Below are 27,452 nucleotides of genomic sequence, written 5' to 3' on the forward strand. Positions count from 1 at the left end.
CTCTAGCTGTGAAATAATGATGTAGAAAAGTATTCAGACACTTTGAGCTGGTTTTTTGTCTTAGAAATCCTGTATCAAGATTTTTTTAACCTGGTCTTATTATAAATATATTTATTTCTGTGTATGGAGTGTATCACATCAAACAAGGATTTTTTTTAAAATGCTTAAGGTGATGGGAGTGTGTGTGGGGGTCATGTACGGCAAATTTGGCAGCACATTTCTATCTATAGCCAGCTTGTTGATTGTATAAAAGTATTATTAGCTCTAGCTGCATGTGTCATAGTTCATATAAATCACAGTTCTTCATGGTTTATAATTTTCAAATATTGCTATCAGTTTATAGATAGAGAAACTTGAGTTGGTGCATTAAATGACTTACGTGATGTCTTATGACTTCATGTTGACGGATAAACTAACACGTGGAATCTAGGTCTCCACCTCATGGTCCACTGCCTCACATTATGCCACTGTAGTTGTTCTAATAGGCATAATAATAGGCTACAGAATTTACTAAAATACCCTCCACCAAGCTTTGGAAAATAATGATGCTTCAGAGGCTTTGTGTGAAATAATGCTGTTGGGACAGCTGCTTCTGCTGCTGCTGCTAAGTCGCTTCAGTCGTGTCCGACTCTGTGCGACCCCATAGACGGCAGCCCACCGGGCTCCCCCGTCCCTGGGATTCTCCAGGCAAGAACACTGGAGTGGGTTGCCATTTCCTTCTCCAATGCATGAAAGTGAAAAGTGAAAGTGAAGTCGCTTAGTTGTGTCTGACTCTTAGCGACCCCATGGACTGTAGCCTACCAGGCTCCTCCATCCATGGGATTTTCCAGGCAAGAGTACTGGAGTGGGGTGCCATTGCCTTCTCCGGTGGGGACAGCACTCCTGGCTTACCTAGATGGAGATAAATGGGTTGTCTCTGAATTTGTGAGAATTAGTGTAAGATGGGAAACAGTCTAACAAAGTTAGCCACCTCCCAAGCACTGCTTTGTGTAGTTTGACAAGATATGGTTGTAGAATAAAGGTCATAAAGAGATAGTTTACCAGTTTCTATTACTGAATATTAAGAAAAACAGAAAACAGAAGAAATTTATTTAAGTACTAAGATACTTAGTCATTAAGGTGTTAAATCAGGTATTAAAATGCCAAGTTTGTTCTCTTCTGCCTCATGTAGAATCATTCGCTAATTTATTTTAATGCTGCTACTGCTACTGCTGCTGCTAAGTCGCTTCAGCCGTGTCCGACTCTATGCGACCCCATAGACGGCAGCCCACCAGGCGCCCCCGTCCCTGGGATTCTCCAGGCAAGAACACTGGAGTGGGTTGCCATTTCCTTCTCCAATGCATGAAAGTGAAAAGTGAAAGTGAAGTTGTTCAGTCGTGTCTGACTCTGAGCGACCCCATGGACTGCAGCCTACCAGGCTCTTCCGTCCATGGGATTTTCCAGGCAAGAGTACTGAAGTGGGGTGCCATTGCCTTCTCTGTTATTTTAATGAAGTACAGTAAATGAGTTTATGAAGTCTTCATCATCTTCATCTGTATGAATCACTAATGAAGTTAATATAAAATTTGAGGGGGAAGCCTGGTCGCTTGAGGGATCTCTGACTAAAGGTCTGGCCTTGGTTGTGGAGATCTGGAAATTGGGTCACATCCAACACCCAAAATTAATTAGGCTCAAGGAAATTATTCTTACTAACCAAATTCACAAGAATCCCATGTAGTGGTCATGTGCTTATTTACATTGAGAAATACACATTTCTCTGGTGCAGACCAAATTGACAGTTGCTTCATGCGTATTTCTCTTTGAAAAGCCTTTAGGGGGAGCCGATTTTTACTAACTAGAAGATAACTTGGTAAGACTGCAAGCAGCAATCAGTTTTTAAAACTTCAGTTTGGAAAATTTAAGATGCAAAATTTAGGACAGTGTAGTTAACATTGATTCAAGTTCATCACCAATGATTCAGTGACCATTCTTACTCTGTGTGTGTGTTCCATGTCCCTGTTATTTTCAGGCAAGTCTCAGACATACTTAATTTACGAATGTTTCTGCATGTATCACTAAAAAAGACTTAAAATTTATTAATTTAAATAAATTGGATAAACTTGAGTTCATACTGGTCTGGTGGGAGCCTGGTAATTGAGCCTGCTGTTCTGGCATCGTCCCTTTTGCAGGGTAGTGACACTTGTCTTCACCCTTTTAAAGACATCTTTTCTTCAAACAGGTCGTAATAACAATAGTTTTTCAAGTTGGATTAAAACATCTTTCTTGCCTTCTTGAGCTAATCATGTTACCCAGACTAGAGACACCTTCTTTCCTTCTATAATGTTACTTACCTGCAGGTGATCTGTCTGGTTTCTTCAATATAGTGTCACAGCCATATTTCTGAGGTGTGAGAACACTTTGACCATGTGGGTTGAGTTCAGTCACTTGATTAAAAATTTTTAGAGATGTTAAAACTGAACAATTGAGGGTGGAAGTGTTTTTAACTGTGTCTGTTCTGTGCTTTCAAAAATGTGTTGTAGATGAGCTGTGTGAGTATTTTTTAAATGTGCATAAAATGAAAAATACTTGAACTTGTGTATATTTTCTGTGGGGTGGGACTTCCTGCAGGGTTGTTTTTCAGGTTTGAGTTTGGACTGATTTTTAGTTTATGAAAAAATCCCCAGGTGACTGCTTTTTAAGAATTTTGTATGACAGTTGTTACATTTGTGTATGGTTTGGAAAAACAAGTGTTTTGTGATATGTCTCTTCTGCTTCTGCTCTTCCTGTCCGGGAGCTACTAGTGTTAAGAATTATTTTTCCAAGTGGTTTTTGTGGGGAGGTAGGTGGTGGGGGATGTAATCATTTATATGTATGAATCTTTTAAAATATATCATAGTACAGCATATTTTCTGAATCTTGCTGTTTTCACTCAGTGTATTTAGAAACATTTGAGACATAGGAGATAGCAATTTTAAGTTAAAAAAGAGTTTCAAGAGTCCATTTCAGTAAAAGAAGTAAATGTATTTTTTATTGTTGTATTAGATTTTTTAATTTCCTAATTTAAAAATGCAGTTTGAGAATTTCATAGATGATCTGTTTCTTCCCCTTGGCCATCCCAAATAGATCAGTTGTCATCAGCTTTAAAAATGATTAGGAACAACAGCTTCAGAAAAAGTTGGCACAGCTGTGCTGTAACTTCTGGCTGTTCCATCCCTACATACCCTAGAGAAACATTTATGCATGTGCCAGGGGATGGATGTAAAAAAGTCATAACGGCATCATTTGTAATAGGAAGAAGGGAAGCAAAAACAAACTGGAAAGACTTGACATGTCCAACAGACCAGGGGACAAATATTGTGGTATATTCCCATAGTGGAATTCCAAGAAGTCAGACTGAACTACAGCTACATATGGGAACATGGATGAGTCTCGGGTCAAAAAAGCAAGTTGCAGAAGAATAATCCAATTCCTTTTCTGTGAAAGTCAAAACCAGTCCATAAATATATGGTAAATGGAAAGCAAGGAAATGATTTAACACAATTCAGTGTATTGGAGGGAGATCATGAAGGGCAAGAAGGATCCTTCAGAAGAACTGGTGATTGTTGAAGCTGGGTGGGTGGTTTCTTTTTTAAACTGTATGTGTATGTGCTTTTGTATGTATGTTTATTAATAAAATTTAAATTTTAAAAAATGGGAAAAGGTCTTGATGTAGGTAGTAAGTAAAATAGATACATAAACAGTGTATTTCATGGAATTAAAGTGATAGGTTTAAAGTGTATTGTTTCTTGAGTTCCAGGCTTAGGGTCTTAATTGTAGTCTTCAAAAGCTAGAAACAGGGCCTCCATGTATGTTTTCTTTGTGATACATTATTTTTATCTTGAAGTAATTTTCATTTGCGTGTCTGCCAGGAAACTGATTCTGCTTCTGTATAAGCAGCTTCCAAGGAAGCTTTTTCTCTCAAGATTTATACCAATCTAGGGAGGAAAACTGCCGTTTTCCTGACCCATGCTCAGCACATCCTTCCCTTTGTTCAAGTTACATTGTCACCTCAGAGGGGCTACTCTTGGTCCTTGTTTTAATAAGTGTACTTACATGAAGTGTTTAAATGTTTGCTCTGAAAAGGGGAAGTGGTGGAAATTTGAAAGGCACCTGCAGGTACATAAAATTCATGTAGCTAAAAGGCCATATATCAGTTACCAGTGGCCCTTGTACACTTCCAAATATATACCCCAAATCACTTCATTATAAATGAACCATAAGCATTCTAGACCATTCCTAAATATGTTCTGGAAATCTTTTTAGGATAGCATTCTGGTAACTGATTTGTTTCAATGACTTGAAAACGACATAATCTTGCAGCGGAATTGTACGTCACCCAGAAATTAAGTTTTTACAATCTGTGCATGAAATACATAATAAAAATTATTCTTGGGACTTCCCTCCCAGTTTAGTCGCTAAGACTCTGCTTCCACTGCAGGGGTGAGTTTGATCCCTGGTGGTAAGGAAGCTACGAGCCCCTGTCCCGGGTAGTGTGGCGAAAAAGAATTTTTTTTTTTAATTAAAATTACTCTTGATGCTTCAGATATTTATTAATCTTCAGCTTTAAAACTGTTGGTTCTAGAAAATACATATGATGCAGGTTGTATTAATTTGAAATGGGTATGTATATTTTATCAACCTTGTGGTAATTACTGTCCTTATTGATCTTGTACTTCACTAGGTGACACCTGTGCAGTTTCTATTGTAAGCTTTCCAACAGCACTGTTTTCAAATAAATTTATTTCTACCATGTTCACTTAAAAGCAACCTAAAATCTCAGTTTTCCGCAGTGATTTTGGGCCATTAACCAACCCTCAGCTGATGCCTAAATTTATCTTCTTTAAGACAAATTGAAAATAACGGACAAAACACTTGAGGATTGACCCCTTGTTATCCCCTCTCACAGCCCTGGCAATGGAACACTGAGCTCTGGGTGGCATTGGCTTTCATTACGGGGCATGCTATCTTAAAAGTGTGACTTGGATGCCAGACTTACATTTGGTGCTGAGGTTCTCCTAACCAAAACCCCGTGGACACTAATTAAACTGCAGATTTAGGTTTCATACTCATTTCATGAATAATGGTACACATTTCACTTGCACTATTCAGAACATTTTCCTTTTTTTTGGCAATGGGTGAGGTAAGTGTTGGTGCAATGCCTTAGTGTCCCTTCACCCTTGATCAGAAGTGAGCTGTTGAGGATTTGGAGATGAGAGAGGGATGGCTTATTTCATGTGCTGGAGGAGATTAAGACATTGTGCTTGCCCAGGAGGTCTCTGGTACTTTTTCCTCAGTTCCATAAGGGTTAGAGATGACTTCACACTGGTGTGTAAAAAAAAGTGTGTCTTAATGAAAGTTGGTAAATGGAGTCAGGCAGGAGTGCAAATTCAATGCTGTATGCTGTGCCTTGGCTTTTCTGCAATTTGTTAGGTTAAAAAGTGGTTACTCAAGTTATGTAAGTCCTGCCATTTAAAGGTTGTTGGTATGAGCTGTGTACAATGCCAGGATTCTTGGCCTCTGGGCCAGTGACAAGGCTTGATCGCTCAGAGCTTCTGTGTAATAAAGTTTCATTAAGTATAAAAGAAAACTTCTGACACAGACATTAGAAAGGGGCAGAAAGAGTGCCCTCTTGCTAGTTTTTAGCAAGAAATTCTATAAGCTACTAATTAGAGAAAGGAAATGTCTCAAAACTCAGAGAGTGGCACCAGACCCCTCACCCGTAACGTGCATTTTGAGATAGCTTTGGTAAAGGGCAGTCATCCTGTGCCATAAAACAATTGACATTAATCTTGAAGAGAGGCAACCTGAACAAATACATAGTTTTATTAACATAGCTTAAGAACATTTCCATGTGTAAAACATACTGGTTTGTTGAAACATTATCGGTTCTGAGTCTTAGGTGGAACCGACTTGAAGAAAGAGTCTAAGGTAAATATATAGTTCACTAACATAGCTTAAGAAAATATTTCCATAAGAAAAACACATTGGTTAGCTCAAGGTTTGAGAAAAGTTCAGGTGGAACCAGGTGTCATGACAACATGGAATTTTTAAAGAAACCTTTTAATTTTGTATAGAGAAGGGAAAAAGTTACATCTGACACTTGTTTCCTCCTGTCGCTTAAGAGAGAAAAAAACGTCTGATGCTTGGGGACCCCTAGCCTTCCCGCCTGTTACCCTCTAACCATTTTGTAGATTTAAAAGTTGTAAAAAGGAAATGATGGTAAGAGATGGTTTTAGAAGCTAGGATCTTCAAACCAGACTGTCAAGTGGGTCCTGGCTTTCCCAGCTCCAGTTAGCTCACCCTGCCCTTAAAGGAGTTGTTGTGACCAGAGCCTGGCCATTTGTTCTGAGTCTCAAGAGTGCATACCTGTGCCTGATCAGGATTGGGGTACAACTTTAGAAACTAAACTTGTGTTGACAAGTATCATACTTAAATTTTTTAAGAAATATTTGTCAAAGTACTTTGAACGTACTCTACTCCCAAGCCTAGAGAAGTTGCAAAACAAGGAAATAAATACACACATGAAGTTAGCAAACTGTTAGATGCATCCAGACTTTATTATTTACAAAATATTGGTTCCAGTTTTTCATTTCTGCAATTTAATACGTCATTTTTGCAGCATTGCTGTTGTAGCAGGGCTTCTCTAACAGAGATGGTGTATGTTCTGTCAGTTCAGAGCTTCCATTTTTCATTAAAATGAGTTCTACTTCCTGAAAATCCTGTAGTCTTAGAATGTCTTTGTCCTTAATATGAAAAAGAAGTTACATAAGGGTTCATAAATACGTGTAAAGTTACGATGAAAAAGCTTAATAAGATTGTCCCAGCATTGTTTTCTTTCCATCCATGGTAAACTAAGTCAGCAGTTGAGAATTGTTTTCCTTTTCTGCTTTTGTTTTTGTGTGTTTCAGACCTTGTTGCTGATTTCCAAGGGGAATAAAGTCTCAATTTAAAAAAGAATTTAGTCCAGGGCATTAAAAATATATATAAATATCTGAAAGTATGATCATCCCACCAGTTTTAGTTTACAAAGAATATATTGTTAGCCACGGCACTAATAAGAATTGCTAAAAGGCATTTTGAAAGTTGCTTTAAAAAAAAATGCCCAAAGAAATGAGAATTTTCCTCAAGTTAAAAAATGAGATTTGTTTTTGAATCAGAAAAATACATTAAAACGTCCCCAGTTTTGTTTCCTGAGATTGCAAAGGCTTGACTTCGCTAAGCAGGTAAGAGTGGCTTTGTATTTTCTGTCCCTGGGACCAGTCAGTTTTGTGGAGATTGGAGGCTGGCCATATATCCTGAGCTAAGGTTTTAAATTTGGTTCAGTTGTAATTCAGACAATTTAAAAGAGCACATTAAAGGTATGCAAATCTGTAAAAGCACCAGATTGAAAATAACCTAGCTACCATGTTTGGCTATCTTGCAGCTAAAATGTCCAGTGTCTTGGATTTGTTTTCATGTTAGTAATACAAAAGCTAGTGATCGGCTTCACTGAACGTAATTTTACCCACCTAGAGCCCAATCTCTATTTAGAAACTTGTAAACACCCTACCTTTCTGAGCAATGTGTTTGGTAGCTTTCTGATTTTCTCTACTCGCTCAGGGTTAATCCCCAGTTCCCAGCAGCTTGCTTTTAGTAGATTTTGGTAACTCAGCTCTTGTCTATCCAGTTCAACTTCAATGAAGTCATTTTCTTTGTGGCTCTGAATTCTGACTTTAAGTACCAGCTCTGGATCACCTGCAAATTTTTTTGTAAAAGAGACAAAATACCCATTTTAAACATCAATTATAGCAAAGAACTGAATAATAATAAAATAATAAAAGGCATATATAAACTTTTAATTACCTGAGGCTTTGATAGGAATGCTGGGCAAGCCCCATTATACACACCAAAAGGCAGTGTGAAGCCAGGATCTAAAAAACCCAGTGTGTGACATGCAGTACCCTTGGCAATACATCTGTGTTGGGTGTGCTTTGTTGGCTGTTTGAAAAGTTTCAAGAAAAGGTGTAGCCCTGGGGCTCTATATTCTTAAGGGTGCAGATCATCCTGTTGATTCCTGTTCTATGCCCTGGGACTTCCAAGGTGAAAGGTGGATAAACAGGATAATTCTACCATCTTTGGAGACATCTTTGGGCCCTGATGGCTCAGTTTGTAAAGAATCCACCTGCAAAGTGGGAGACCTGGGTTCAACCCCTGGGTTGGGAAGACCCTCTGGAGAAGGGAATGGCTACCCACTCCCATATTCTGGCCTGAAGAATTACATGGACTGTATATGTATAGTCCATGGGGTCACAAAGAGTTGGACATGACTGAGCGACTTTCTTTCACTTTTCACTTGGAGACAGTGGCATTGGGTGAGTCTTAAGTCTTAAAACTTAATTGTCATAAGAAGGAGCAGTCTTGACTAAAGGTGGAAGAAGTTGATGAAGCCAAATGATGAAGTTGGCTTTGCAACATGACCTAGGGATTGAATCCTCACCTAGGCAGGTGTCATCAGGTTTGGCGCCTGGGTCAGTTGGCAACTGTTGATTTGAGCCTCTTTGTTTATATTCACCTGAGAAAGAATTGGAGAAGGAGAGGTGAGAAACAGCAGCAGCTCAGCATTTAGCTCTCTGCCAACTCTGCCAGTTAAGGGACAGTCGAGCCCCATCGCCACTTTCTGCACTGCAGCTCCTCTAAAAAACTCGAAAAGGGCAGTTATTATACTCAGACTTAAACAGGAATTTTCCTTAATTACTGCTTAAATCATGAAAAGGAACTGAGATAGTATTTTTAAATGGTATGTAATCCGAAGAAGATTTTGTGTCTCCAGATCTTTAGCAGAGTTATACAGTTAAGAGAGTTCCTTTAATAAGAAGTTTCTCAACCAGAGGTAAGGGAAAGGAGGGAACATTAGAGCATCCAGGTGCCAGGCCTTTTACATAGAATATCTTCCCAAGGCTATTCTGTGCTGTGCTAATCCCTGGGGAAATGATTCAAACAACAGTTAAAAACCCAAAGTGACCTTTGTGCTGGTGTTTACAACAGGGGAGAGAGATTAATCAGGTGACCTCAGGTAAATGTGATATTACAGTTGTAGGCCTGGTGAGATCGAGATACACAGTAGTGTGAAAACCTGGAAAGGGGTCAAGAAAGATCTCCCTGAGGGCTAAGGGACCTGACATCTGAAGGTTGAGTAGGCTTAACTAGATCCAGAGGGTATAGAGAGAAGAACTTTTCAGGGCCTGGGAACAGCAGAAGACCCAGTGCAGCGAGGCAGTGGTTCTTTAGAAAGAAAAGCAATTCAACATGGCGAGTGTGTCAGTATTGTGGGATTATCTACCAGCCTCTGCCACCCAATCTGTGGTTGCTAGTCATGTGAAATGGGATATGCTCTAAGTATGAAATACACACTGGATTTCAAAGACAGGACAAAATGTAAAATTTTTAATTTTGATTTTTTGTTGAAATCATAGTTTTGATTTATTGGGTGAAGTAAATGTATTATAATTAATTTCACCTGCCTTTTTAATGTGGCTACAAGAAAAAAGTTTAATTACCTATGTGGCTTGAGTGCTAAGTTGCTTCAGTCGTGCCCGACTCTGTGCAACCTTATGAACTGTAGCCCGCCAGACTCCTCTGTCCTTGGTATTCTCCAGGCAAGAATACTGGAGTGGGTTGCCATGCCCTCCTCCAGGGGATCTTCCCAACACAGGGATTGAACCCGTGTCTCTTACATCTAACCTGCATTGGTAGGTGGATTCTTTACCACTAGTGCCTTATGTAATATTTTAATTGGACAGTGCTGGTATGAGTGAAAGGTCTTTATTCTGGAACAGCATCAAGCCATTAGACAGTGTTCAGGAGAAGACTGTCATAATCAGACTTGCATTTTGGAAAAAAGAATCACAACAGAAACCTCATTGGCCTCACAATAATCCCATGGGATGTAGGTATTATTCCCATTTTCAGACAAGAAAATTGGGGCTGAAGGATAAAGTAACTTGGAGTTTGCTCCAGGAAATGGCAGGACCTGGATGTGACCTAGTTAAGAGGAAAGTGAAAAGAAATTGTTAGTCGTTCAGTCATGTCTGACTCTTTGCGATCCCATGGACTGTAGCCCTTTGCGATCCCAAAGGTCTGGCAGCTGGCATCTGTCCATAATCCTCCAGGCAAGAATACTGGAGTGGGTAGCCATTTCCTTCTTCAGGATATCTTCCTGACCCAGGGATTGAACCTGGGTCTCCTGCAATGCAGGCAGATTCTTTACTGTCCAAGACACCAGGGAAAATGTGGCCCAGGGCAAAATGGCTACCCAAGAAATTGCAGCCTCCCCACCTGAATGCTATTACCTGGATAGGGGTGACTTGGGGCCCCTGCCTCTTCCCTGCCCTGTGGACCTCAGAGCATGCCCTGCCTTGCCCACCTTTTGCTTGAGTCACTGCCAGGTGCAAAGGTGACAGCAGAGTGAGGGACTTTGGTGGAGGTTGGAGCTTGGTGGGCTGAGAGAGGGGAATCACACATTTGAGCCACAGCTCCCAGTCTCTCAGCAGGTGCTCCATTGTCCCATCTGATTTTGCTTACAAAACAAACTCAAAATTATAAAAAATTTCAAGCCAACAACCACAGAGCACTTAATCCCAAGCGTGAGGTCTGTCTCCAGGTAGGACCCTGCACAACTGCTCTGATCTCAGGCCCATGAAGTCAGTTCTACTTGGGGCTTAAGCCGTACTTTTTCCACACTGCTAAATGCTTCCCCCCAAAATAAGATAGTCTTGCCCAATGCAGCTCTCTCCCAGGACAGAAATAATGTCCCTGTGCCCTTCCACTCCAGCCGTGGAGGGAGCTCTGTGCTGGTCTGGGAGACTGAGTGACCCAGACACCTGAAATGGAACAATGCCCTTCCCACCTCTTCACTAACTCCACACAGCATGAGATGTCCCCCACTTTGGCCAACCATGTGCAAAAGCATTTTATTTTCATGATGGACCTGTGGATGGACAGGGTCTCTTAGAGGTCAGAAAGCATGCTCTTTGAAGTCTGGCAGATTTGGATCTGAATTTTTCCTATGCTATTTAGTAGCAGTGACACCTTAGACAAGTCACTTAACTCTTGTGAGCTTGATTTCTGATCTGGAAAATGGGATTAGTAATCTCTACCTCACAAGATTGTAAGAAGGGATGAGAAAATGCACAGAAAATACAACCACTCCTAGCATGTACTGAGCATCAGTATTTGCTGGCTGCTGTTATTAATTATAGCTGTTGATGCTTGCCTCCCTCTGAAAGGACCCATGGTCTACTTGCTCTGCTCTTGACTACACCACTGGCAGAGGACACCCCACCCCTCCTCAGGCCCCTCCCCTATCCTTGACAACCATATTGGAAACAGGATTTAAAGACTCACCTGAGGGCTTCTTCACATCCAGTTGGGGTTCAGCCATGAGTAAGTTCTGTAGTCTGTCAGATCAGCAGCCCCTCCAGTATTTATACTGAGCTTCCAATCAAATAAAAGTCATGTTTTAAAGCCTCAGTGCATCTGTCTGCTTTGAAACAATACGTTCTTGTCATTGACCGGTGAGGTAGGGCAGGGTCGGCCGTTGTACAGATAGGCAAACTAAGGCTCGGGTGTTTCGTATGACTTGCACGGGATGCTGCAACTGAAGGAAGGGACTGAGATTCAGTGCTTTCTCCTCTCAGCCTGTGTCCATGGGGAAGCAGTGCAGGCTAATAATGCCCACCCAAGGGCCCCTGAGAGGGGAGGCCTTTGGAGGCACAGCCCTCTTTAGGAAAGGTTAGTAGCTACTACCTCAAGGGATAAGAAAATTCAAACAGTATCTCGAATTAAACAGACTCCCTCTCCTCCCCAATTCTCTCTCCCCTTTCTCCCACACCTTCTTCAGCATCTGTGCGTGACAAGAAAGCAAGAACACCTGGGCACATACCTGGGGAGACTCCTCTTTGGCAAGGATCCTGAGTCCTTGATTCCAAACATCAAAATGGTGAAGGCAGGGGCTGGAGCAAGAGGTTTTATGAAGGGTGGGTGGGGCTGGGCAAAGTCCTGGGCAGGGCTGCAGTCTCAAAGGGCTGAAGGTAGGAACTCAGATGTTTGGGGTGACTCTTCCCGTTTCATTGAACACTCCAGTGTCAGAAGTGGGGCCTCAGATGGGGCTCATTATCATGAGGCTAGAGGCAACCGTGGAGATCAGCGCCCATAGGTTTCTCAAACCGAGCTGGGCACTGAAATCACCTGCAAAGCGTGATGCGGGTGTTGGGGTTCTACCCTCCAGTGAGTCCTGCTTAATTTGTCTAGGGTGCAGTGTGGGCCCTGAAATTTTAAAACCCCCCTAGCTGAGTTTAATGTGTGGCCAAAGCTGAAAATCACTGATTTGACCAAACTGCCTAAGGTGCAAGTGGGGAAATGGAGACCCAAAGCAGATAAATGCTCCCTGATAGTCACAGGGGCAGCTGAGCACAGGCCTGGGGCTAGATCTGGGTCACCTGGTTGCCAACCTGATGCTGTCTCTTCAGCATGCCTGGTGCCTTTCTGCCAAGAATGCAGGAGGCCCCGCCCTAGGCAGAGAGAAAGAAGCGGCAGGGATTCACCTGGCTTGACCTCCTGAGGGAGGGGAAGAAAACGCACTTTGGCCAGCCCCGCTGCCAGGGTGTGTCACCCTTAAACAGACACACCCTGCACCCCTCACCTGAGTGGATGGGGCTGTGAAGGAAGAGAGACAGGATAAAAGTGCTTGTGCTTTGAGGGGGAACCTCTTGCATCCCCAACGTCCCCATGTCGCTTGCTCTGTCCATACACTCACCCACTCCCCATTCACTGGTTCACTCATTCATGCATTCTCTCAACAGTACTCACTCTTTCTTGTTGTTTTGGGGAACCCTCTTTTTTTTTCTTTATTGATTGCACTGTGCGATTGCAGGATCTCAGTTCCCAGACCAGGGATTGAACCCCAGGCCGTGGTAGTGAAAGTCCAGAACCCTAGCCACTAGGTCACCGGGGAACTCCCTTATATTTTTATTCTTTAAATAAAATAAATACATGCTCTAGAGTAAAAAGTCTGATGTTAAAAATCAGAACCCGTTAGCAAGCAAGAGCGAAATGTTTGGAGGCAGCCACACAGGCCTGGGTGTGAGTCTTTTTTCATTCATTATGTTGGGCAGTTAAGGGACCTTTCTATTTAAATATTAGCTTTTGCGGGGGGGTGGGGGATAGCTTTTAATTGTGATATAGTTTCAAATTTACATAAAAGTTGCAAGAATATATACTCTTTATCAATGATTAACAATTTGCCATATTTGCTTTAATTCTCTCTTTTCCTTGGTATATATATGCATGTGTATGTGTATAATACACACACACACACATTTTCCCCCTGAAATTTGAAAGTATGTTGTAGACATGCTCCTTTATCCCTAAAGACTTCAGGCTGTATTTCCTAATATCAAAAGTCAGTTCAGTTCAGTCAGTCACTCAGTCGTTTCTGACTCTTTGAGACCCCATGAACCACAGCACACCAGGCCTCCCTGTCCATCACCAACTCCCAGAGTCCACCCAAACCCATGTCCATTGAGTCAGTGATGCCATCCAACCATCTCATCCTCTGTCATCCCCTTCTTCTCCTGCCCTCAATCTTTCCCAGTATCAGGGTCTTTTCCAATGAGTCAGCTCTTTGCATCAGGTATCAAAGGTATTCTCTTATATATCCAAGATACCAGGATCAAAATCAGGGAATCTAACTTTGATATAACGCTCTTAGCTAAACCATAGTCCATACTCAAATTTTTCAATTAATCCAGCAGTATCATTTTTAACGTTTTTCCCTAGCCCAGGATCCCATTCAGAATTATGCATCATGTTTAATTTTCATGTCTCATACATTTCTTTAATCTAGAAAAGTGCTTCAGCCTTTCTTTGTTTTTCCTAATATTGACATTTTTGAAAAGTCCAAGCGAGTGATTTTGTGGCTTGTCCCTCACTTGGGTTTGTCCAGTGTTTTGTTGTGATTAGGATCAGATTATGTGCTTTGGTTGGGATAGCACAGAAGTGGTATGTCTTTCTTAACACATAATAATGGGAGGCACATCTTGGTTTGTCCCATCTGAGGGGTGGTGACTTTAATCACCTGTGAAAAGAATTGTCTGCCAGGTTTTTCTATTGGAAAGTATGTCTTTTTTCCCTTTCTTAATTAAGATGTAACTTATGAGGAGGTACTGTGAAACCATACAGATATCCTATTCCTTCTTCAAATATCCTATTCCTTCCTTCACTCCAGTTTCCAGAATCCACTGAAGGTTTTACTTGAATCAGTGGTTACTGTGATGATTGCAAAATGGTGATACTCTGGTTCCATTTTCCTTTCTACATTAATTTCTTATTCTACTATAAGAAAGCACATTCCTTCTCCTTCACTCATGTATTATCTGTGTGGGCTCATGGATTCTTGTTTTATTCAGAGTTTGGATTATGTTGGTGCTCAGATTATCCCAACTGTGTTACAGTATCTACTTACAGCTATTTCCTATATCCTGTAATCCTTTCCCATGTCTATCACTTTATGAGCACTTTCTTACTTCTCGGCACATCAACTTGTACTTTGCCTGCCTCAGCCCTGGATTCCATCATTTCTCCAAGGAGCCACATTCTGTTCAGTGGGGAACAGTATACTCATTCCTATGTGAATGCCAAGAAGAATGTTTCTAGGTCCTTTTAGTGGAAAACTAGGGACACACATACACACATATGTCTGTACCTATTTTTTGTGTGTATGTTAATATATTAAATACAACAAGTTCATATTGATACTTCTGGTTCCATTTAAAAACAAAAGAATTTTCCCTAGCTTTCTCCAATTCCATTTTGTAGTTCTTTTCCAACTGTGGGAAATCTGGCTCCTAACATCTTTAATATATTTACTCATTCACTCATTCTGACAATACACAGACCAAGTAGTTCCAGAATTGCTTATTTGAAATACAGTCGAGTTGATTGTGTTTACATTTTAGGATTCTTCCCAATCCTTATTTATATATAATTTTGAGTACTGCGATTCATGGGGTCATGAAGAGTCGGACATGACTGAGCGACTGAACTGAACTGAAGAGTCAAAACTATTCAAAAATTAAGAGTTGAGTCACTCAACATTTCCATGCCTTCCCTGTGTGCTCCTCTGTCCCCTTCAGGAAATTATATCCTCAGTTTCTGACTTCCAGTGCTTCTTTTTTGAAAAATCAAACAGATACCTGTGTATTTCCTTATTATTCCTTTCTTACAGAAAAAGTGGTATAAAAATTCTTTTCTATTTTGCTTTTTTTCCCACTAAACAATATATCTAGATATCATTCCATATCAGTTCATAGATATCTTTCTCACCTTCCCCCTACCCTCTATAGTGTGGGGATTCTGTAGTTTATTCTCCAAATTGTTTATGTACAGGTATTCAGTATGTTTCCAATAGTTTGCAATTACAAACAAACAGTGATGTAATTAGTAATATTGTATCCATGTATTTTTTATTATTGGAGATACATATTCTGGGTAAATTCCTAGATGCGGGATTCGTGGGTCAAAAGTAAACACAAACTTTTTGTTAGCTATTACTATATTTCCCTCCATGAATGTTTAACCATTTTGCATTCCTACCAGCCGCGTGTGAGAGCAACACCCACAGTGTTGTCAAGTTTTGTAATTTTTCCAATCAGATAGTAAGAGATAAAATGTAAAAATGTAGGTTTTATTATTATTGAGGTGTGGTGAGGCCAACAGATCAGGAGACAACTGACATTGAAAAGATAGTTTGTTACTCACAGTTCCAAAGAGGAGGAGGACATGCCATGCCACACAGGGCCACACAGAAAGGCCCCAGGTTGGCCAGGAGGCAGGATGAGGGGAAAAGGTAGACAAGAGCCTTTTTTTCATGGGAAGTAGGAAATCGGCTAGGCAAGTATAGGATGGTCTGCTTTGTATCATTTCCCTGGGCTCTGGGGTGTAGAGGCTGCCCCTAGCTGTCTGGTACCTGGTCCTGGAGTTCATGGGGGCAAACAGAGTATGAGAACTTTCTATCCTGCCACATTGGGATTCTTTTACTGTTGTAGCTTTATCTGTTAGTTGGCGTTGTTGTTCAGTCACCCAGTCATGTCCGACTCTGCAACCTCCTGGACTGCAGCATGCCAGGCCTCCCTCTCTGTCCCTCACCATTTCCTGAAGTAGTACATGTGATGCCATCCAGCCATCTCATTCTCTGATGCCCTCTTCTTCTGCCCTCAATGTTTCCCAGCATCAGGGACTTTTCTAATAAGTCAGCTGTTCACATCAGATGACCAAAATACTGGAGCTTCAGCTTCAACATCAGTCCTTCCAATGAGTATTCAGGATTGACTGATTTGATCTCCGTGCTGTCCAAGGGACTTTCAAGAGTCTTCTCCAGCACCACAGTTCGGAAGCATCAATTTTTTGGCACTCCACCTTTTTTACAGTCCAGCTCTCACAATTGTAAGTGACCACTGGGAAGACCATAGCCTTGACTATATGAACATTTGTCAGCAGAGTAATGTCTCTGCTTTTTAACACACTGTCTAAGTTTGTCATAGCTTTCCTGCCAAGAAGCAATCGTCTTTGGATTTCATGGCTGCAGTCACCATCTACAGTGATTTTAGAGCCCAAGAAGAGGAAATCTGTCACTACTTCCACCTTTTCCCCCTCTATTTGCCATGAAGTAATGGGGCTGGATGCCATGATTTTAATTTTTTTAATATTTAGGTTTCAGCCGGCTTTTTCAGTCTCATCAAGAGACTCTTTAGTTCCTCTTCACCCTCATCAAGAGGCTCTTTAGTTCCTCTTCATTTTCTGCCATTAGTGTGGTATCATCAGAATATCAGAGGTTGTTGATGTTTCTCCCACCTATCTTGATTTCAGCTTGTAACTCATCCAACCCAGCATTTCTCATGATGTGCTCAGCGTATAAATTAAAAAACAAGGTGACAGCAGACAGACCCTTTACTCCATTCTCAATCTGGAACCAATCATTTGTTCCATACAAGGTTCTAACTGTTGTTCCAGGTTCCTCAGGAGACAGGTAAGATGGTTTGGTAGTCCCATCTCTTTAAGAGCTTTCCACAGTTTATTGTAATCCACACACTCTAAGGCTTTGGCGAAGTCAATGAGACAGAGGTAGATGTTTTTCTGGAATTCCCTAACTTTCTCTATGATCTGTTAGTAGGCCTTTTTAATTGTTGGTATATAATTCTTTGTGGGCCTCTTGCGTGCAGTTAGTGGAGCATAGGCATTGGCTGTCTTTGAACTTGTTCAAGAATATTTGTATAGTGAACAACCTTGAAAGTTAGAGATAGTGTCTCTCTTCAGAGCACAGGGCAGATTTCTTTTTTCTTTTTTGGCCATGCTACTTGGCTTGTGGGATCTTAGTTCCTTGACCAGGGACTGAACCTGGGCACTGGCAGTGAAAGTACCAAGTCCTAACCACCAAACTGCCAGGGAATTCCAAAGGACAGGTTTTCTTTATTGTTCAGTTGTGGGGAAATTAACAAGATGGCTCCAGTCAGGCTCTCTTGCCCCACACTCTCACGCCCTCTTGTCCCATGTTCTGTAAGCAATGACTTTGCCCAGTTATGTAACAGCTGAGATTACTGATAGCACTGTGCATGAGCCTCATGAGGTATTTGCTTGATTGCAGGCTACTTTGTGTGGTATGCCTGTATAAGCTTCTCCTGGAAAAGCCCTGAAGGGTTGTGTGCAGTTATGTTGTGTTATGTTATATTTGCTGCTACGCCCACTGTGCCAGCCAGGAGAGAATAAACACGTCTGCAATGGCACCCCACTCCAGTACTCTTGCCTGGAAAATCCCATGGATGGAGGAGCCTGCTAGGCCACAGTCCATGGGGTCGCTAAGAGTCAGACACAACTGAGCAACTTCACTTTCACTTTTCCCTTTCATGCACTGGAGAAGGAAATGGCAACCCACTCCAGTATTCTTGCCTGGAGAATCCCAGGGACGGCGGAGCCCGGTGGGCTGCCGTCTATGGGATCGCACAGAGTTGGACACGACTGAAGCAACTTAGCAGCAGCAGCAGCAGCTGCAGTTCCTAGGCTCCTCTTCCAGCCTCCTAGCTCACTCTTTGTCTACCATGGGTTCAGCAAAGTGCGCACAGTGAGATACAGCAAAACAATTGGCATCATAAATGGCATCAGCGAGACACTGGTATTATAAAGATAACATCTCCCTTTGGGACCAAGGTCAGGCAGGTTGACTGCCCAACAGAAAAGATTCTGGTTTCCTAAACTTGGGAATCCTCCTCTGTAAACTTTTTTCTTTAAAAAAAATTATTTGCATATATTACTTTGAAAAAAGGAAAAACTTTTTAATGACTGAGGAAAGGATTGAGGCAAGTGGTCCAGAAGACAGCCTGTGGGATCCTCCCTCACATGGAGAAGACAGCTGGGAGCTCCTGGTTCCTAGGGATGTTACGCCACCACTGAGCCAGAATAGACCTGAGATTGCAGTGAAGAGTGAGAAACCAACACACTTTCCTGTTTCTGTGATTAACAATATAGGGACCAGGCAAAAATAACTTGGCTGCTTGCTCCAGGAAATATTTGCTCCTGGGAGGTAAGACTGTGAATCCATTAAATAATACTTGGCCCTTAGCAGACCCTCAGACTGGCTTCTAGGATTGGAGACCCAGCTAAAGATTCAATTTGGTTTTATAATAAAGATGGCAGCTCTGGGAAGGGAGGGCGGCATAGGAGAAAGAGTCCTTCTGGGTTACTTGTGAGTGCAGGGCCATCTGTGATTTGTTTAACTCTCTCTGAGCCTCAGTTTCTTCATTTGTATAGTGGATGACAATAAATGATTCCTTTTATACAGTTCATGAGGTTCTCAAGGCAAGCATACTGGGGTGGTTTGCCATTCCCTTCTCCAGTGGATCACATTTTTGTCAGAACTCTGCTATGACCCATCTGTCTTGGGTGGCCCTGCACGGCATGGGTCATACCTTTATTGAGTTACACAAGCCCCTTCACCATGACAAGGCAGTGATCCATGAAGGGGTCAAGGCTATGGTCTTCCCAGTGGTCACATACAATTGTGAGAGCTGGACTGTAAGGAAGGCAGAATGCCAAAGAATTGATGCCTTCCAACTGTGGTGCTGGAGAAGACTCCTGAAAGTCCCTTGGACAGCAAAGAGATCAAACCAGTCAATCTTAAGGGAAATCAACCTGAATATTAACTGGAAGGACTGATGCTGAAGCTGAAACTCCAGTATTTTGGTCATCTGATTTAAACAGACAACTCACTGGAAAAGTCCCTGATGGTGGGAATGATTGAGGGCAGATTGGATGTCAGAGGATGAGATGGCTGGACAGCATCACCAATGCAATGAACATGAACTTGTGCAAACTTCAAGAGATGGTGAGGGACAGAGAGGGAGACCTGGTGTGTTGTAGTCCATGAGGTCGCAAAGAGTCAGACACGACTGGGTGACTGAACAACAGCAACAGCAGCAACAATAATGATTCCATCTGTTCTGCAAAGATAGAATGTAAGAGCTCTATATCAGTTGTTACTGTTGTCATTGCTTGATAGAATCCTGGTTGGCCTTAGAGAAGCCAATTCAGATGAAAGCCTTGGGTGATCACTAGGGTACAGGAGAGGACGGGGGCCTCTGTTTCTTCAGGGACAGTTCTGTTTATCAAAGACCTTTCACCCACTAGCACCACTTTCCCTCAACTGTTGTTTTTTTTGTTTGTTTACATTTTATTTTATTTCTTAAACTTTTATTGTGTACTGGGGTATAGCTGATTAACAGTGTTGTAATAGTGTCAGGTGAACTGTGAAGGTACTCAGCCATACATATGCAATGTATCCATTCCCCCTCAAACTTCCCTCCCATCCAGGCTGCCACATAACACTGAGCAGAGTTCCATGTGCTATACAGTAGGTCCTTGTTGGTTATCCATTTTTATTCATTTATTTATTTTAAAGTGAAGTGCATTTTTTAAAAATTTTATTTATTTATTTTTTGGCTGTGCTGGGTCTTCATTTCTGCATGGACTTTTCTCTAGTTGCAGAGAATGGGGGCTACTCTTTGGTGCAGTGTTTGGGCTTCTCGTTTTGGAGAATATCGTGGAGCTTGGGCTCTAGGTGAGTGGGGTTCCAAAGTCGTGGCACACAGGCTAGTTGCTCCCCGGCATGTGGGATCTTCCCATACCCAGAATCAAACCTGTGTCTCCTGCATTGACAGGCAGATTCTTTACCACTGAGCCACCAGGGAAGCCCCTAGTTATCCATTGTAAATGTAGCAATGTACACATGTCCATCCCAAACTCCCTAACTATTCCTTCCCCCATCCTTCCCTCCGCCTCCTCCTGATAACCATAAGTTTGTTCTCTAAGTCTGTCTCTTCCTATTTTGAAAGTAAGTTCATTTGTATCACATTTCTTTTTAGATTCCACACGTAAGGGATGTCATACGATATTTCTCCTCCTCTGTCTGACTTACTTCACTCAATATGACAATCTCTAGGTCCATCCATGTTGCTGCAAATGGCCTATTTCTTTCTTTTAAATGGCTTTTTAATACTTTTTAACAGCTAGTCCCTTAGCTGTTTTGTTTGCTTCTTGGGGACAGGGGGCACTATTGTAGCCAGATATATATATATACATATTATATATATATACATATATATATGTATATATATGTGTGTGTGTGTATATATATATATACATATATATATATATATATATATTCCCCCCCCTTTGGTCCTGGATTCAGCAAGAAGGCTCCCTTGAGATGCTGATCTATAGACAGTTGTTATAAATCAGCTATTATATTATGTCTATAGACAGCTGTTATAGATAGCTGTTAACCCCCTATGGTGCTTGAACTACAGGGATGGATGGGTGAGCAGAGTTCCAGAGTAGCTGCGCAAAAAGGGGATTTTAATAACTTGTTAGGGTGGTGGTTTGTCTATTATGAGGGCTTCCTTGGTAGCTCAGCTGGTGAAAGAATCTGCCTGCAATGCAGGAAACCTCGGTTCGATTCCTGGGTCGGGAAGATCCCCTGGAGAAGAGATAGACTACCCACTCCAGTATTCTTGAGCTTCCTTGGTGGCTCAGCTGGTAAAGAATCTGCCTGCAAAGTGGGAGACCTGGGTTTGACCCCTGGATTGGGAGAATCCCCTGGAGAAGGGAATGGCTACCCACTCCAGTATTCTGGCCTGGAGAATTCCATGGAGTGTATGATCCATAGGGTTGCAAAGGGTCTGACACGACTGAGTGACTTTCACTTTGTCTATTATAGTGCTGCTACACCACAAAGTTCAAGAGACTAAAAATCCTCCCCCAGGAGAGGGAAATGGCAACCCACTCCAGTGTTCTTGCTTGAAAAATTACATGGACAGAGGAGCCTGGCGGGCTACAGTCCATGAGGTCGCAAAGAGTCCGCCACAACTGAGCAGCTGAGCACAGCACAAGAATCTTCTCTGCTGTCTGTGGGGCTTCTCCCTAGGATGTTGCTGCTGCTTTTGTTTCTCTCAGGTTGTGGGTGTCTTCCTCACTTCCGAAGTCTCAGGCAGGCCTGAGTCTACCTGCTGCTGTGAGCTGTGAGACTCTCACTGCCCTGATTCCTTTCTTCACATCTGTGTCTATGTGCTGGTTAGTATCTATGGTATTTGTTTTGTTTTTTCAGGGTCTACAAATAATTTATTAAACAAATAACCCAACAGCCTTCCTAGATTGAGGACTACCCTCCCCAAACCATTTCTCACACTAACTTAAAGCACAGAGTTTGCACTGTAAGAAATTAAAAAATATATACATATGTATCATTTCTGTGTAGAAGTCAGACTTTGCCCCAACAACATCATAGACTAGACTAGTTACAAGCTATTTGCAAGCTTTTACGTTTAAAGTATTCCTTTTATGGTTGTTCTCTCCTTTCTGCCCCTACACAGGGCTCCAATGTTTTTCACTTGACTGATGCTGAAAGGATGGGTATACCGAATGGAAAGGAGTTGTGAGCTCCTCGGAGCTGCTGGCACCAGCCCTAAGGTGCTGTGCCTTACCACAGGGTTGTGGATATATAAGGGCAAGGGGGAATAGACACAGTAGGTGGGATGGGGCACAGGCATCCAGAACCCTTCCTGATCCCCCTTCTATGCCCTCTCAACTTGGGGTGGGGGGCAACAACTAGTTGCAGTGGGGAGGGATCATCCCAGCCCTGGGTAGAGGGAGAAACCTCCTATACCAGTCCCCACTCCTATTAACAGTTAGCAAATGGTCCATTCATCTGAGGCTGGGAACAAATGGGCAGGTAGGCAGGAAGAATCAGGCTTGTTCTGCCCCCAGCTTCTGTCCAACACTGGAGGAATCAAGGTAGCAAACAATTGAAATGCTCCAACAAGAGAGTAAAGGCAGTGAGGGAAAGGAAGTTCCCACTTGTGTACAGCTTCCATAGCCCTGGGGCTGGAAAAAGGCAGACCTTGCTTGTAAAGTGCTGTAGTCTCTAGCAAGGCTGGGCCCTAGCAAGCTTGGAAGAATGCAGGCCAGGCAAGGGCACAGGAACCAGACATCCCTGACTAGCACGTGCCCTGCCATGCTCCTTGTAAGGATTGCTGGGAAAGGTAGACTGGTAATTCCGCCATCAGCCCTCGCCAGCTACCAGTCACCTCTGGTCCACATACAAACCAACAGCCAACCAGCATTTAGGACAACCCTGCTCACAGCTGAAGGTTCCAGCTCGGTGGAGTTTATTCATGGTTGTGGCCCCAGTCTCCTCCCTGGAAGCCACACCTTGAGCCTGGGTGTTTCTTGCTAGGGCAGGAGGTGTTTATGCCTGTCACTGCCCTAGGCTCACACCTCACAGAGGATCACAGGGAAATCCACAGGGATGAATCCAGTTTCACGGTGCCCTGAGGAATCAGGTTCTTAATTCACCTGCCTAAGCTTGGCCCGCTTCTGCCTGTTCTTGGTGACAGTTGTCTCCTCAAGGAATTCGTGAGCCAGATCCCCATCCTTGTCATAGAACATGGAGCTGTGGCTCATGAATACAAAGGCGGGGCACGACTCGGGCCTCACGGTTGCACCAAAGTTTGCTCAGCAACCTCCGGGCCAAGACCTCTCCGACCCAAGGCAAAGGGCCACAGGCCCTGAGCTTTGGAGCCACTGGTGCCCATGCCAGGGCGGCAGGCGCATGGCAGGCCCCGGGGCAGTTTCACTCTTACAAGGCTGTTGCTGCCATGCCCTGCCTGGGCCTTGGCTTGCAGACGCCGCTGCTGTTTTCTCTCCACAGAAACCTCTGGTATTTGTTGTTTTTTTATTTACAAAGCAATATAATGCCTTTGGTTAAAAAAGAAGCTAAAAAAAAAAAGAAGTCAAAACCTCAGAAGCCTGGAAAGTAAAAAATTCAGTTTTCCTTGTGTACTGCTGATCCTCTTTACACTGTCTGCACTGTTCACGGAACCCAGGGTAGGCAAGGTGCAAGCTAAGAAGCTGGGAGACTGGAGGAGCTGTAGGAACTGCAGATACGTTTATTCTCTCCTGGCTGGCACGGCAGCCATAACACAGCCTCTTTCTTGCCTGATGCAGCAGCAATAACATAACCATAACACAGCCGTAGCATAACCATGATGCCACTCCAGTGTAGCCCCAGTGCAGCAGCAACCAGGGCTTTCATGATGAAGCTCACACAGGCGTACCACACAAAGTAGCCTGTGACCAAGCAAGTACCTCGTGACACGCGTGTGCAGTGCTATAAGTGATCTCAGCTGTTACATAACTGTACAAAGTCATTGTTTATAGAACATAGAAAGATGACTGGCGCCATCTTATTAATTTCCCCATGCCTGGGCACCTTCCAGGAATCCCAAGAGTTCCCACAAAGGCAGGGGCATCTACTGCCTTGTTCTCTGATGAGTGTCCGGCACACAGGAGAGACCAGTGCTTGGTGCTTTGGGGTACCCAATGTTTGTTGAATGAATAAAAGAATTATGAGTAAATGAGCATGAGTAAATTCATGGTATGAATTTTCCAGTATTTTTTCTATGTGTATACCAGCATAAATATATTTAGGGAGAAAAATGGTATCATGTATACATGTGGTTCTGAACTTCCTTCTGAATTGAACGATTCATTGTGGGTATTTCTCTGATACTGTATACTAGGAAATGGCAACCTACTCCAGTATTCTTGCCTGAAAAGTCCCATGGACAGAGGAGCCTGGCAGGCTGCAGTCTGAAGTGTCACAGAGAGTCGGACATGACTGAGCCACTAAGCAGCAGCAGCAGGGTTTCTCAGCTTTGGCACTGTTGATATTCAGGGTGAGATTGTTCCCTGCTGGGACTCAGTCCTGTGTGCTGTAGGATATTGAGTAGCATCCCTGGCTGCCACCCACCAGATGCCAGTAACACCTTCCACCATATGATTAAAAAATAAAAGGTTCTCTGCTGCTGCTGCTAAGTCGCTTCAGTCATGTCCGACTCTGTGCAACCCCGTAGACAGCAGCCCACCAGGCTCCCCCGTCCCTGGGATTCTCCAGGTAAGAACAATGGAGTGGGTTGCCATTTCCTTCTCCAATGCGTGAAAGGGAAAAGGGAAAGTGAAGTCACTCAGTCGTGTCTGACTCTTAGCGACCCCATGGACTGCAGCCTACCAGACTCTTCTGTCCACGGGAGTTTCCAGGCAAGAGTACTGGAATGGGTCACCAGTGCCTTCTCCGAAAAGATTCTCTAGATGTTGTCAAATGTTCCCTGCCTGGAAGGCAAAATTGCCCCCGTTGAAGAATAGCAGTTATATAGACTTACCTCTTTTTTTTTGGCCATCTCAGAGTATTCCAGAATGGCCTCGTGGAATTTTTTAGCTAATTCTTCATTGATGCACCATTGTTTCCAGACCCTTGTAAGGGGCCTACCTGAACATTTATGTAAGGACTTCTGCAGGAAACTTCCTAGAAATGGGATTGCTGGACCAGGGCAAGGGCAGGCTTGTACCAATTTGTGTCCCTTCTGACAGGGCACAGCGAATGGGAATTAAATTTTGTCTTTGCCAATCTGATGCTGTTTATAAGTAATGGAACTTCTTGTTTTGTCCTCTTATAGAATTGTATTGGCTATTCCTTCTAGGAAAATGTTAAAAACAGTAATGATTATGAGGAACTCCTTCCTAGCTCTGACTTTGCTGTGTTCTTGGAAAAAATGTTATCCCATAGACATGTGTGTGTGCATCTTATAGATATAAATTCATTTTCCAAATTCTCTGCTGCTGCTGCTAAATCACTTCAGTCGTGTCTGACTCTGTGCGACCCCATAGATGGCAGCCCACTAGGCTCCCCCGTCCCTGGGATTCTCCAGGCAAGAACACTGGAGTGGGTTGCCATTTCCTTCTCCAATGTATGAAAGTGAAAAGGGAAAGTGAAGTCGCTCAGTCGTTTCTGACTCTTAGCAACCCCATGGTCTGCAGCCTACCAGGCTCCTCCGTCCATGGGATTTTCCAGGGAAGAGTACTGGAGTGGGGTGCCATTGCCTTCTCCTAAATTCTGTGCACTAAGGCTTTAAAGTTCTTTTGAACATTGAGCATAAGTTTGCTTATGAGAGAGTTTTAATGTTTCTAAGTGATTGGTGTGTTTGATTTCTACTTTTATTATTTATTTCTAATCTTTTCAACTGTGGTAAAAAAAAAATAGGGCTTGTGTGTAGTATTTCTTTTGGAATTAACTGAGATTTCCTTTGCAGCTCAAGTCGATTTTTGCATATGTTTATAAACAGCACATTACCACTACAACCACCCCAGAGCTACACCCACTCAGAGACACCCCCTGCTGTGTCCTCAGAGCTTTGAATAATACCTGGCATATAGTCAGTGCTCAGTGTAAATTTGTCAAATAAAGGAGTGGATGAGGGGTGCTTGGAAAGGCGTATTTATTGCTTGTAACATATAACTTCTGAGAAACATGATTATTTTCTTTGTTTTTCAAGTATTCAGTTCAGTTCAGTTGCTCAGTGGTGTCTGACTCTTTGTGACCCCAGGGACTGCAGCACACCAGGCTTCCCTGTCCATCACCAACTCCTGGAGCTTGCTCAAACTCATGTCCATTGAGTCGGTGATGCCATCCAACCATCTCATCCCCTGTCGTCCCCTTCTCCTCCCACCTTCAATCTTTCCCAGCATCAGGGTCTTTTCCAGTGAGTCAGTTCTCCCCATCACGTGGCCAAAGTATTGGAGCTTCAGCTTCAGCATCAGTCCTTCCAATGAATATTCAGGACTGATTTCTTTTAGGACTGACTGGTTTGATCTCCTTGCAGTCCAAGGGACTCTCAAGAGTCTCCTCCAACACCACAGTTCAAAAGCATCAGTTCTTCGGTGCTCAGCTTTCTTTGTGGTCCAACTCTCACATCTGTACATGACTACTGGAAAAACCATAGCTTTAACTATATGGACTTTTGTCAGAAAAGTAATGTCTCTGCTTTTTAATATGCTGTCTAGATTGGTCATAGCTTCTCTTCCAAGGAGCAAGCAACTTTTAATTTCATGGCTGTAGTCACCATCTGCAGTGATTTTGGAACCCAAGAAAATAAAGTCTGTCACTGTTTCCATTGTTTCTCCCTCTGTTTGCCATGAAGTGATGGGACCAAATGCCATGATCTTAGTTTTTTGAATGTTGAGTTTTAAGCCAGCTTTTCCACTCTCTTCTTTCACTTTCATCAAGAGGCTCTTTTGTTCTTCTTCGCTTTCTGCCAGTAAGAGTGGTGTCATCTGCATATCTGAGGTTATTGATATTCTCCCTGCAATCTTGATCCCAGCTTGTGCTTCATCCAGCCTGGCATTTCTCATGATGTACTCTGCATATAAGTTAAATAAGCAAGGTGACAATATAAAGCCTTAATGTACTCCTTTCCCAATTTTGAACAAGTCCATTGTTCCATGTCTGGTTCTAACTGTTGCTTCTTGACCTGCATACAGATTTCTCAGGAGGCAGGTAAAAGTGGTCTGGTATTCCCATCTCTTTAAGAATTTTCCACAGTTTGTTGTGATCCACACAGTCCAAGGTTTTAGTGTAGTCAATGAAACAGATGTTTTTCTAGAATTCTCTTTTTCTATGATCCAGCGGATGTTGGCAATTTGATCTTTGGTTCCTCTGCTTTTTCCAAATCCAGCTTAAACATCTGGAAGTTCTTGGTTCATTTTCTGTCGAAGCCTAGCTTGGAGAATTTTGAGCATTACTTTGCTAGCATGTGAGATGAGTGCAATTGAGAAGTAGTTGAACATTCCTGGGCTTCCCTTGTGGCTCAGTTGGTAAAGAATACACCTGCAATGTTGGAGACTTGGGTTCGATCCCTGGGTTGGGAAGATCCCTTGGAGAAGGGCTACCCACTCCAATATTCTGGCCTGGAGTATTCCATGGACTGTATGGTCCATGGGGTCACAAAGAGTCGGACACG

The 27,452-nt window shown here is 42.8% G+C and overlaps 1 protein-coding gene and 1 pseudogene across 2 annotated transcripts; both read right to left on the reverse strand.

Moving 5' to 3' along the window:
- Window positions 1–4,674: 4,674 nt before the first annotated feature.
- ANKRD40CL (ANKRD40 C-terminal like) lies at window positions 4,675–11,437 on the reverse strand. 2 transcript variants are annotated; one of them, XM_081583286.1, is made up of 4 exons: window positions 11,401–11,437; window positions 8,495–8,569; window positions 7,568–7,728; window positions 4,675–6,761 (listed from the first exon to the last, which is right to left on the reverse strand). In XM_081583286.1, the coding sequence occupies exons 1-4, from the start codon at window positions 11,435–11,437 to the stop codon at window positions 6,618–6,620; spliced, it is 417 nt and encodes a 138-aa protein (XP_081439412.1). In that variant the 3' UTR covers window positions 4,675–6,617. The 2 variants fall into 2 exon arrangements, with proteins under 2 accessions (XP_081439412.1, XP_081439413.1); XM_081583287.1 differs by lacking the exon at window positions 8,495–8,569.
- Window positions 11,438–22,869: 11,432 nt separating this feature from the next.
- On the reverse strand, window positions 22,870–23,192 carry LOC145543051 (tumor suppressor candidate 2 pseudogene; annotated as a pseudogene).
- Between the last annotated feature and the right edge of the window lie 4,260 nt (window positions 23,193–27,452).

The sequence above is a fragment of the Giraffa tippelskirchi genome, chromosome 3 (assembly GCF_054371585.1).
Source record: "Giraffa tippelskirchi isolate mGirTip1 chromosome 3, T2T-mGirTip1v1.2.pri, whole genome shotgun sequence".
NCBI classification, from domain to species: Eukaryota; Metazoa; Chordata; class Mammalia; order Artiodactyla; family Giraffidae; genus Giraffa; species Giraffa tippelskirchi.